Source organism: Triticum dicoccoides, chromosome 1B (assembly GCF_002162155.2).
Source record: "Triticum dicoccoides isolate Atlit2015 ecotype Zavitan chromosome 1B, WEW_v2.0, whole genome shotgun sequence".
Classification (NCBI taxonomy): domain Eukaryota; kingdom Viridiplantae; phylum Streptophyta; class Magnoliopsida; order Poales; family Poaceae; genus Triticum; species Triticum dicoccoides.
In genome coordinates this window covers 651046377-651059428 of record NC_041381.1, presented here as the reverse complement: position 1 = coordinate 651059428, position 13052 = coordinate 651046377, and the positions used below count along the sequence as shown (strand labels likewise).

The 13052-nt window shown below is 45.6% G+C and overlaps 1 protein-coding gene across 1 annotated transcript; it reads right to left on the bottom strand.

Moving 5' to 3' along the window:
- Positions 1 to 5968: 5968 nt before the first annotated feature.
- LOC119311073 lies at positions 5969 to 6656 on the bottom strand. The gene has a single exon (XM_037586705.1). It carries the CDS (start codon positions 6558 to 6560, stop codon positions 6318 to 6320), a length of 243 nt encoding a protein of 80 aa, XP_037442602.1. The 5' UTR covers positions 6561 to 6656; the 3' UTR covers positions 5969 to 6317.
- Between the last annotated feature and the right edge of the window lie 6396 nt (positions 6657 to 13052).

Below are 13052 nucleotides of genomic sequence, written 5' to 3'. Positions count from 1 at the left end.
TTATGCTGAGCTAGCAGCAGTAAGCACTTTCTACTTTTTTACAAACCTATAACTTCCAACTTTTGTAGAGGGTCCACTAGCAATCGACATAGAAAGCGGAAATTCTAACAGCATTGGTACCTGCTGGCACATCTGTTGCCCTTCGTCTCTGCATCAAGATTCAAGATTGATGTGCTGACTTGCAGTATAAAGGTGCCAAATATTTTGCTGCACAATATATTGCAATACACTCTCACAGGAGTCCATGGTAGTATCTTTTCATGTGATAAAAGTAGAGAATGATGGATGGCTGCATGCGCATAGATTCTCTCTCTTCACCCATTGAAAAACTAGCACTTCATCTTTTTTGTGAGATACTAACACGTTGATATCTTCTGAATAATTTTTATTTTCAGAAAAGCTATTTTCCTGCCGACTGGCAGTTAGCGACAGGCACGCACGATCCTTTTTTTTCATTCGCAGATCATTTTTTTCGCGTGATTCAATGTTGTGTAGAAGAAAAAAAAATGCTGGAGCAGGGATTCAAACTCTGGTCGTCTACTGCTACCTCAAAGAGGTTAACCAACTGGACTAGCATTACTTTTTGTGCACTTGAACGCAATTGAAAATTCTTATCCTTTTTTATTACGCATTGGGAAAAAGCATTATATCTTCTGATTTTTCATATATTTTTTTCACTAGTGCGTCATGTTACTGACTATAGTGGGAGAGGCATACATGTTTACATCAGTTTTAAATACATTTAAGAAAAGTGTTTCACAAGGGGATTAAACCGATGATTTAAGCACTACCGATCTGATAAATTACGTATAAACACCGTGGTAGTTTTGACCGGGGAAAAACTTGTTGACAACACACCCTGGATCTTCTTTTTTTGTAAATAACATGATAATTTACGAAAGCTGGACCAAATAACTTACGCACCCAGGGCCTGGTAACTTTTGATCGAGGAATTCTTTTTGTCGAAACATACCTCGTTAACTTCTATGTAAATAGCATGGTAATTCGCGCACCACCGACTTGGTAACTTGCATAAAAACACCATGATAACTTCCATCCAAAAAAATTTATAAACATACTCAAAGTAATTTTTGTGTAAATACCATAGCATGCCACACCAGCCCGCAAGCCTCGAAACAGTTAAATACCAAAAATTATGTTTTCCGACATTCCCGATCGACTCGACATCTGTCGGGTGAGATGCTCGCGGTAGCGATGGAGTTCCCAACTGCTTGTCCCCCCCCCCCCTCTCGGGGGGGGGGGGTGCTATTCAACTATGCATGCATCACCATCACTGCTCGCGCACCCTGACAACTTCCGTGATAAGTACTATTATAAAGACACATCGCAGATTCGATAACTTTGGTATAAACACCATGGTAACTTTAACCAAAGGAAAATGTTGTTATAACCAAAGTAACTTTAACCCATGGGGGGCGGGTAAAAAGTACCCCAAGTAAATTTATATGTAAATAGCATGAATTACGCACCGTAAACATGATAACTAAAATAAAAATATCGCGATAACTTTGACCCTAAGAAAAAGGTTGTCGAAAACAACCCCCACCCCCGTTAAATTTTTGTGTTAATTGCATGATAATTTAGTCACCACAGTTCCGGTAACTTGCGTTCAAGCACAACGATAACTTTGATCCAAAAAAAGTATTGAAAAGATACCACGTAATTTTTGTGTAAATAGCATGTTAATTTACACACTGCAGACATGATAACTTATATACAACACTGTGGTAAGTTTGACCTGGGGGAAAGTTGTTGGAAACATACCCCTAATAAATTTTGTGTAAATAGCATGATACTTTACACATAATGGATTTGATACCTTACGTACGAACATCATGATAACTTTTCCTGGGGGAAACTTTACTCACAATGGCATCTTTCTCGATTTATCTTAGACTTCATTGGCATGTCAAAATAGTTTTTGTTCAGCTTGGGAACCAACAAGGACCCGGACAGCTTGTATGGATTAAGAAGCACTGGATCGCATGCTCATGCTCAGGTTCAGATATCTCGCCTTTAATTTGGCCATCCACATTGCCGGAAAGATTGTCACGTAGGCAATACTCTTTATGTGTTAATAAAGCTACGTTGGAACCATGTGGTTGTGGTTAGTGACCACTCATATATCCGATGATGAAGATATAGTTCTTTGGAACAAATCTTCATCAGAAAAGAAACAAAGAGAGAAGAAGAAAGTCGATGGTTGCATTGTGCCGCCTTATGCACACCACAGTCGTGGCCCATATATCCATTATCCATTGTTCAATTATTATGCTGAGCTAGCAACAGTAAGCACTTTCTACTTTTATACAAACCTACAACTTTCAACTTTTGTAGAGGATCCACTAGCAATCGACATAGAAAGCGGAAATTCTAACAGCACTGGTTCCTACCGGGACATCTGTTGCCCTTCGTCTCTGCATCAAGATTCAAGATTGATGTGCTGACTTGCAGTATAAAGGTGCCAAATATTTTGCTGCAACAATAATTTGCAATACACTCTCATAGGAGTCCATGGTAGTATCTTTTCATGTGATAAAAGTAGAGAATGATGGATGGCTGCATGCGCATAAGTTCTCTCTCTTCACCCATTGAAAAACTAGCACTTCATCTTTTTTGTGAGATACTAACACGTTGATATCTTCTGAATAATTTTTATTTTAAAACCATTTAACATATTTGAATTCCTGTCCATGAGATAGTTAAAACAAGATCAAATTTTGATATATTTAAATGATTTTAAAAGTTCATGAAATATATTTAAAACAGATTCCACTCATTAATTGAAAATGAAGAGTATGGAAATATCCAAAACACTTATTTCATTTAAAACTTTTTTCACTAATTAAAGAATAATTATTTCATTTAATTAAAATAAGATCAATTATTTTCAGAAAGACCGATTTCACTAGTTTAAAACTACATATTTCACTCATTAAAAAGTTTTCGCTCATTTCAAAACACTTATTTCACTCATTTCAAATGACTTATTTCAGTCAATTAAAAAAATTCCCTGATTATCGGAGAGACCGATTTCACTCCTTTTAATAAATAATTTCACTCATTTCCAAAGAAAAAAAGATTTCACTAGTTTATGATTCATTCATCCACTTAATTCAGAGTACTGATTTCGCTCAACTCACAAAATATTTCACTTATTTCAAAGAACCGATTTCGTTTATTCGCACAATTAAAAGTAAGACACCAATGTACAATGCACAATCACCAGCACCTCGTTAATACTATAGATAGTTGCTCTAGCATAGGTAGTATATGAAAGGTTTTAGCTCATTTTTCCCCAAGGCTTTTGTGATGAGATGTCTCTAATATTTATTATACAAGCTAGATATCATCATGTGGTGTTGGTGTGTCCCGAAGTTCATCTTCATCACCATTGGGTAAGTGGCTCTCCTGCGACTGCTCCTATTTGGCTTGGTTGGACTGGATGGGCTTCTTGCCTTTAAGTGGTTTTCTGCTCACTTCTACTTAAGTTGCGCGAGGAAAACATGGAGGCGAAAAGAAAACTTGGAGGGCCAGAAGTGATGACAACCCGCTGTGGTGGCAATGTTGTTGTTTAAGAACTATTGGAACCCTTTATGGTCTATATTCAGAAATATAGTAAGGTGTGTATTTTCGGTGATGTTTTGGTACATCTAGAGGGAGTGATATGAGCGAGTAACAGTGGTGAGTTAGTGCTTTTGTAGTTAGTCAGGGCCGTCTCATGCGTTCTATGTTCTGTCTGTACGTAGCTTTGATTATGCATCTTTCTCTATTTATCTTAGACTTCATTGGCATGTCAAAATAGTTTTTGTTCAGCTTCGGAATCAACAAGGACCCAGGCAGCTTGTATGCATTAAGAAGCACGAGATCACATGCTGGTGCTCGGGTTTGGATATCACTCAACTTTAATTTGTCCATCCACATTACCAGAAAGATTGGCACGTAGGAAATACACTTTATGTGTTAATAAAGCTACGTTGGAACCATGTGGTCATGGTTAGTGACCACTCATATATCTGATCATGAAGATATAGTTCTTTGGGACAAATCTTCATCGGAAAAGAAACAAAGAGAAGAGAGGAAGAATGTTGATGGCTGCATCGTGCCGCTTTACACACACCACCGTCGTGGCCCATATATATCCATTATCCGTTGTTCAGTTATTAAGCTGAGCTAGCAGCAGTAAGCACTTTCTACTTTGGTACATATGTATCACTTTCGACTTTTGTAGAGGCCTAGCAATCGACATATAAAACGGAAATTCTAACGGCACCGGTACCTATCGGTACATCTGTTGCCCTTCATCTCTACATAAAGATTCAAGATTGACTCTATCGGCAGACTAGTTTGTGAATAATTGATTTCACTTAAGTTCAATTACTAATTTCACTCAACTCAAAAATAATTTCACTTATTTCAAAGAATCGATTTCACTTATCTCACACAATTAAAAGAAACATACCAATGTACTCCCTCCGTCATTGAAAGAGTGTACTTCCAACATTGTTGGAAAGTTAAACTTTTTTATGTTTGAGTGTATTTATACAATAGTACACCAATATTTATGTCATCAAATTAGTAGCATTAGATTCATGATAAAATCTATTTTCATCATACTCCTATTTGTTTCACAAACATTGATATATTTTTGCACAAACTCGGTCAAACTTTAAGATAGTTTGACCCTCCAACAAACTTGGAAGTACACTTTGAAGGACAGAGGGAGTACAATGTACAATCCCCAACTCCTCAGAGATGCATGTTCTAGCTCTGGTAATGTTGGTCCCATGGTTCGTATAGGAAATGAAAGGTTTTAGTTCATTTTCCCCAAGTATTTTGTGATGAGATGTCTCTAATATTGCTTATACAAGCTAGATACCATCATGTCGTGTTGGTGTGTTCTCTATATTCATCTTCATTACCATTGGGTAAGTCGCTCTCCTGCGACTGCTCTGTTTGGCTTGGTTCGAGTGGACGGGCTTCGTGCCTTCATATGGTTTTCTGCTTACTTCTACTAAAACTGCCAGAGGAAAAAATGGAAACCAACTGAAAAGTTGGAGGGGCAAGTGATGACAACCCGCCGTGGTGGTAATGTTGTCGTTTGAGAACCATCCATACCCTTTATGGTCTATATGCGGAAACGTAGTGAGGTGCGTACTTTCGGGTGATGTTTTGTTAAATCCAAATGGAGGGATATGACACAGTAACGGTGGTGAGTTAGTCCTTTAGTAGTTAGTCAGGCCCTCACATGAGTTCTATACTCTGTCTGTAGCTTTAGTTAGGCATCTTTCTCTATTTATCTTAGACAACATTGGCATGTAGAAATAGTTTTTGTTCAGCTTGGTAACCAACGAGGACCGAGACTGCTTGTATGCGTGAAGTGTGGTTGTATGCACTAAGGTTGTTGTTTCAGCCGTTGAACATACTGAGCAACAATAAATCGAGATAACAATTAAATATATATGCCCCTCTTAACAATCAAGCAAATAACATATAGAATATGTCAAACTTTCTTTTGAAGAATAATATATCTTGGTTTAATCAGAATTTCCAGGCTATTCGCTAAATATCTTGGTGCAATGATGTGAGCATAACTTTGATGTTGTAATTCAACGGTGCAGCAATGCACGCTGATGCTTCTAGTAAGGATGGACCTTGTCCTAAATGATCAATTATCTAACAAATGGGAGTTTCGAGGGGTTGAACATTCTGATTACATGGAATACATTATAATGTTTTTTTAATCAAATGGATAAGTTTTAGTCTCACCGCTGATCATCGACTTACAAAATTGTCAACTTTTATCAGTGGGTTCCGAATCATGCCTCCTGAAAATTAACATTGAAAATCCACTTCAGTCCCTATATGCACGCATATCAAACAGCTTAGTAATATTACATTGGTTTCATCTCGAGAATAAAGTGACTGGGAGAGAAACCCCGGTGCGGCAGTGTATTGTAGCGCGCAACATAAACAGAAAGACTCCCTCCATATTTAGTGATCTAAATGCTCTTATATTTCTTTACAGAGAGAGTAGTTAAAATCTCATTCCATTGTGGCAAGGGAGGGCTTGCAGACTACATGGAAGGAAGCACATTAGAATAGACACAGTGTGTCATTTCATTGGCAGTTTCAGACTTTCAACACTAAGCAACTTGTGTATGAACAGTACTGTCTAATACTAGCTGAGCTAAGGAGGAGCAAATCACAAGATCCAGCCTCGAGCCAGGGTCCGGCCGGGCGGCAAGTAAAATTGAGAAGAAGAAGAAGACCCTGCGGCCTGCAGGTGTGGCTAGCTAGAGGCGGTGGGCAGGGACGAAGCCGTCGTCGAAGTTCTGGGAGTAGCTCTTGAGGTCGTACCCGAAGCTCAGGGCGCGGCGCTTCGGCCTCAGCACAGCGCGCCTCAGCCTCCAGAACAGCTGCCTCACGGGCGCCGGCGCTCGCCGCCACGTCCCGGACCTGCCGTGGCTCTTCCCCTCCATCATCTTCCGGCTGCCGATGCTCCTTGTCACGCCCAATGATCCTCCCAGAAACGCCATTGGTCGACCTTAATGAGATGATGCGGACAGGAGCTCACGGTTGATTAAACACGGCTCTGCTGCTCTTCTTTCTTGGTTTGTCAGGTAGATAGCTTCTGGTCTGAGATGGACGCACAGTCTGCACAAATGGGGCTCCTCAGCAGCCGTTTTCTAAGCTCGGCGAATGGACGGGGCTCCGACGCTGACGACGACGGCCGGGCCCGCCACCACCCACGCGCACTCACGGCTAGCTGACGAGGGGAATCCACTTTACACAACGATTATCGATTAGGCCATGGCAAAATCACATTTAGAACATCTTTTCCCGTTGCCACCGGCCATGCTACACTACACTCCTACAGTCAAAAAAGTTAAAAAGACCGACGCGGCATCGGCATGGTACCGGAAAGATTAGCACGCAGGCAATACTCTTTATGTGCTAATAAAGCTACGGTGGAACCATGTGGTGGTGTTTAGTGACAACTCATATCGGATCACGAAGATGTAGTTTCTTGGAACAAATCTTCATTATAAAAGAAACAAAAGGAGTAGAAGAATAAAAACGATGACTACGTCGTGACGCTTTACACGCATGATGGTCGTGCCGCAAATATCTATTGTCCGGCTAAGTTTCAGGATACAGCGTCGGCTTCAAGTTCACGATTGCAGTGACACATGCCACAACACAGAGCTACCAACAGTAAGTACTTTCAGCTTCTGTACAGACTTAGCACTTTCAACTTTTGTACAGACCTAATGAAGAAATCCTCATACATAAGCAGGTTATGGAAATACAGCAATAAAAAAGATAGCGAAGGCCACCAAATCAACAACGAGACAGATTATAAAAATCGCCAAACCTAACAAGAAGCCACCAAGACTACCAAACAAAAATGGAACAATGCCGACCTGAAAAACCATTGAACACCATTGCACCGAACACATCAAACAGTCTCGGAGAACTCATGATCCTATGCTGACATAAACAATGTAAACAACATTGCACAAATGATGAAAATTTGCCGACAAATTAATGTTCTTGTTGTTGCAGTGCAATAAAGGTTGAAGCTTTTGATTTTGCTTTAGTTCTACTTGCGAGCCTAGCGATGGAGTCCACTCGGTGGTCGTTAGTGGTGGTCGGGACTTCACGATGTTGTCGGGCAACACGGAGTCGAGGGCCACGGACATGGCGTTGTCTGAGTCTGCTCGGCGACGGCTGTCGGGAATCATGGAGGTGTGTCCCCCCAGTCCACCGGGATTGGCTGGGGACACAGGGCTGGGGGCCCTACTGTGGTGGCGCCGGCCCAACCTCAGTGGCTCATGCCGGGCTAGGAGTGAAAGATGTGGACTTTCGCTCTTCCTACCGTGGCTGGTACTCTGTGGTGTGGGCAGTGGGTGAGGTCTTGGACTTGGATGCCGGAGCGGCGGCTCCGGATGGTGGTTCGCATGGTTGGCTCTCCGGCAGACGCCATGTCGGCGGTGGTGGCTCCCTTCTTGGTCGTGTGGGTGGCGAGAGGGGTAGAAGTTGGTGGCTCGGGCGTGTCCTCTGCTGGACGTCGCCCAGATATGGATCTGGGGTCTGGGCACGCCGCGTTTGTCCTAGGGCCTCGGTGACTTAGGGTGGGGTGTCGAGCAAAAGCTCCGCGCTTTTGCGCTGGCGACGTCGACGCTTGCGAGCGCCGTTCTCTTCTTGAAGACGTCGCCGTGGACCTCCTCGCCGCGTCAGAGTTCCGGGTGAAGACCCTTGCCCGTGGGGCTAGGCAGCGACGACGCTCTGCGCCGTTGTCTCTCTTGGGGGCGTTGTCTAGGAGCTTAGGTGTCCTAGGGTGTTGCGTGATTGTGCTCCATTCTCCCTGTGTTCTCCTCCGGTAGCATAGTTGCTGGTCTGCTTCGCGACCCGGGTAGCCTAGGATCTGCTTTGTAAGAGGGTCATCTCACCACCATGTATCGTTCGGCCGTGTACCTTGTTCGGTTTGTGCCTTTATTTATAGAAGGGGGGCGAAAGCCTGTTTCGAGAGCCTAGTGATGGTATTAACAGGGCATATGGGATATATAGCACTTGGAGTGCACTCGATTGCCCTCTGTATCTATCCACTTGGACCAAATTTCCGACGTCTTGCTAACCTCGTGTGAAAAGTGGATAGTTAAAGACAAATCAATAGTGTTTGAACCGACATATCTATAGGAAGCTTCGGACGAGCATAATCCAATTGGCTAATCAACACATCACATAAAGGACGGGCGTTGTTGGGAGTATGAATGGGATGGCGGTACATGTATCCAAGTCATACGTGACTTGGATAAATTTATAATTTTGAAGGGAGTCTGTACCTCCCCCAAGGCGACTCGGGCGGCATCGAATCCTCCCGTTGTAACCTCCTTCCTCTCCGGCTTCTCGTCCCCCACCGCCACCTACTGCATCCCCAGGAAAAACCCACTCGGATCTGGTGGCGGGGCACCGCGGCTCTCAACAAGGCACCACCCCTCGAGCAGGAGCTCGGGTGGTCGCCGATGACATGACACTTCCCCTGCGCGGGTGGCCGAGATCTGAGGTGGTGGTCGAGGCGGTGGATGCGGGCATGGGCCGTCGCTTTGGTGATCCTGTTGGTCCGCGTGTGGGCGGCGACAGTGAAATGGGGTGTAGTGGCGGCACCGTCAGCTGAACGGGGGTTGCAGCTGCGGCACCGTTGCTGCTTAGTGGTGCGCTGTTGCAAGAGCTTGGGCGTGCTGTGTCCTGGATCCATGAGGGTCGATCTTCACTGGATTTGGAGGTCGGTATGGAAGTTCCCTATGGCTGCTCGATGCCTTCGGCCGATGATGGCTGGGTTCACGCTGGCTCCTCTGGCGGCTGGTGTCTTTGTCGGTCGTGGTGGTGTAGTGGGCGGGTGGTGCCGCGTGCTGTGGTGCTGGGCTTTGCTAGAAATGTTGATGGGCGTGGGTGTCTGGCCCGGATCTAGCTGTGCAACAGCGGGGACTGCCTGCCGCTCGTCCTGCGGCTTGCCGTGTGATACGGACCTGGCAAGACTGGAGTGCGCGGCCGTTACTGGCCTTGTTACTCATTGACCAGGTGGGTCAGGGCTCCAGGCACAATGCCACTCCGATCTGGCGTTCATGGTGCGGAGGTCGCTACTGCTTAGCAACAAGGTGGTGGCTCGCCACTGGGAGCTATGATGTGCACAACAGACGGAGGTTGGTGGAGGCTTGCCTTGGTGGGGCCTAGTGGACGTGGTGTATCAGCTGGTCTACTCACAAGAATAGGAGACGATGTCAGGCGAAAGTCTGTTTCCGGCTATGGTCGGAGGCTACAGCAGTGGCGGCCAAGGGCGTTGCTACCTTCTTGATGCTGCTGCTATGGTGATGTGCTCCTCTCCCCGTCATCCCTTGGTCCGAGGAAAACCTCATATCCATGCTCTATCAGACCAGGTGATGACAGCGCCTGCACCGTTCCCCTCTTGTGGGCATCATTTTTGGAGTAGGGATCAGCCGGAGGAGCCGGTGTTGGTTTGTTGATGGTGGTTGTGCGGCCGGCATGGGGTCGATGGTGGTTATTCAGTGGTTTCCTTTTTGGTTCGGCGGCGGTGCCTTTGGCGCCGCAGGGCGGTCATTTGTTTCCCCCTCGTGAAGGTGTCTCGCCTCTGTTGTTGTGCAGGCTCAAGACCCTCCAATGTCTGCCGATGTGTTCCGGCGAGCTCCGTGCTTTTGGTGATATCTTAGTTCATCTTTGCTCATATATGGTGCGAGATGGCTCCCCAACTTGCCAATCATTTTGAATTGTCGTGGAGGAGCTCCCAGCCAAAGATCGTGTTTGGTGGCACTCGTTGACAGTGGACGGCCCTCAGTTGTGTCGTGGGGCTTGGTACGCACGCCTATGCGGTGTGTTAGGCTGCTTGCAAAGTTCCGGCATTGTGATCCTCGATGGCACCTCACATCTACGAGTTACTTTCATGGCGATGGCGCTTCTATCTGCTAGTTAGGCGTGCCTTGTCCAGGCGTTGCCGGTACAGTTTTCGGCCCGGTTTCTCTCACAAACAGTGTCAAATTGTTCAGTTTTTTATCCGGTTTTCTTTATAAACTGGATCAATATGATCTATGATGACCTGTCTTCCATCCTCCTGGCCAAGGAGTGAACATATTCTGTAACAATGGTAAGATCTGAAAACAATAGTTCATAAAAATAAGGGTTAATTATCCTTTTGTCCTCAGTGGTGTCCATCTGCTCAGCTTTGCCCTCAGATGTGAATCGTGCTCAGTTCTGCCCCTAGTCCGTGCGCACCAACTCCTTCTGTGAACTCTGCCGTCTCCTTCAGGTCAACCTTTTGACTCGGCCCTGATACGTCTCCGACGTATCTATAATTTATAAAGTATTCATGCTATTATATTACCCATCTATGGTGTTTTATATGCATTTATATATCATTTTATATGATTTTTGGGACTAACCTATTGACCTAGAGCCCAGTGCCAGTTTCTGTTTTCTCCTTGTCTTTGTGTTTTACAGAAAAGGGATACCAAACGGAGTCCAAATGACGTGCCATTTTTTGAGGGTTTTTTATGGACCAAAAGAAGACCACGGAGCATCGGAGTTGGGCCAGAAGAGCTCCGGGCTGCCCACGAGATAGGAGGGCGCGCCCCTAGGGGGGCGCCTCCCCCTGTCTCGTGGATGGCTCGGAGACCCCCCCTGACGTGAAACCAACGCCAATAATTCCTATAAATACTGAAACTTTCGGGAATTAACCTAGATCGGAAGTTCCGCCGCCGCAAGCCTATGTAGCCACGAGAAATTAATCTAGGCCCTCTCTGGCACCCTGCCGGAGGGGCCCATCATCAATGGAGGCCATGTAGGAGGATCTCGGAGGGGCCATCATCGCCATGAAGGCCAAGGACCAGAGGGGGAAAGCCATGGAGGAGGAAGCACAAGGGGGAGAACCTCTCCTCCTCTCTCTTCGTGGCACCGGAGTGCCATCGGGAGGGGAATCATCGCCACAGTGATCGTCTTCATCAATATCACCATCATCATCACCATCCTCACATCTTTTACGCGGTCCACTCTCCCGCATCCCGCTGTAATCCCTACTTGAACATGGTGCTTTATGCTACATATTATGATCCAATGATGTGTTTCCATCCTATGATGTTTCGAGTAGATATCTTTTGTCTTTGGGTTGATTGATGATCTAGATTGGTATGAGTTGTATGTTTCACTTTGATGCTGTCCTATGGTGCCCTCTGTGTCGCGCAAGCGTGAGGGATTCCCGCTGTAGGGTGTTGCAATACGTTCATGATTTGCTTATAGTGGGTTGGTGAGTGATGGAAACACAAACCCGAGTAAGAGGGGTTGTTGCGTATGGGAATAAAGAGGACTTGATGCGTTAATGCTATGGTTGGATTTTACCTTAGTGATCTTTAGTATTTGCGGACGCTTGCTAGAATTCCAATCGTAAGTGCATATGATCCAAGTAGAGAAAGTATGTTAGCTTTTGCCTCTCCCTCATATGAAATTGCAATAGTGACTACCGGTCTTGTAAACAATTGCTTAGGACAATTCCGCACACCGATCCACCATTATTCCACACTCGCTATTTACACTATTTAGTAATATATTCTAACCTTATGATAACAGCACCTACTTTTATATTTTAGCTCTCCGGTGTCATACAAAGTTATCCTCCTTATACCCACAACACAGTTTATTTCTTGTTTCTAGTTGGAAGCAAACGTTCGGTGCACGTAGAGTCGTATCAGTGGCAGATAGGGCTTCAGAGAATATTGATCTTACCTTTACCTCCTTGTGGGTTCGACACTCCATACTTATCGCTTCCACCTTTGGGAATTGCTACAATGATTCCCTGCACTTGGGGATTATCAGGCCCTTACAGGTGGGACCAAGCGGCAGAGACGCCCTAGACGATCAGACCGTTGCAGGCGTGGCTTGTGGAACCCAGCAGAGAGCCATTGAGCAGAGAGCCATTCCGGGTGTGCTATATAAGCGGGCGACAGACAGTGGTGGTGACCACGATGACAGAGAGCACGACGGTGACCCCGACGAGAGAGAGAGAGAGAGAGCAGCGGTGGGAAGCTAGCTGTGGAGGGCGCGGCGGCGTTCAGATCCCCTTCGGCTCCGAGCTCCATGCACTACTGGAATCAGCTACTTTGCCATCTGCCAGATCTTTGCCGTCCGCTAGCGGACGGCAAAGAAGCTCTTGGCCATCAGCTACCGAAAAGCAGACGGCAAAGAAAAAGAGCTGACGGTAAAGAAGGTCTTTGCCATCCGCCATCTCTTTGCCGTCAGCTAGCGGACGGCAAAGAATCTTTGTCGTCCGCTAGCTGACGGCAAAGAGGGAGGTGGCACCCGCTAACAGGAAAACTTAACGTCCCCCTTCTTTGCCGTCCGCGGCAGACGGCAAAGATAGAACAAAAGCTGATGGCAAAGGCACGGCGGACGGCAAAGGCTAACCTAACTAACGGCCGAGCCCCCCCACCCCCCCGCCCGTTACTCTCTTTGTTTCTCCCTCT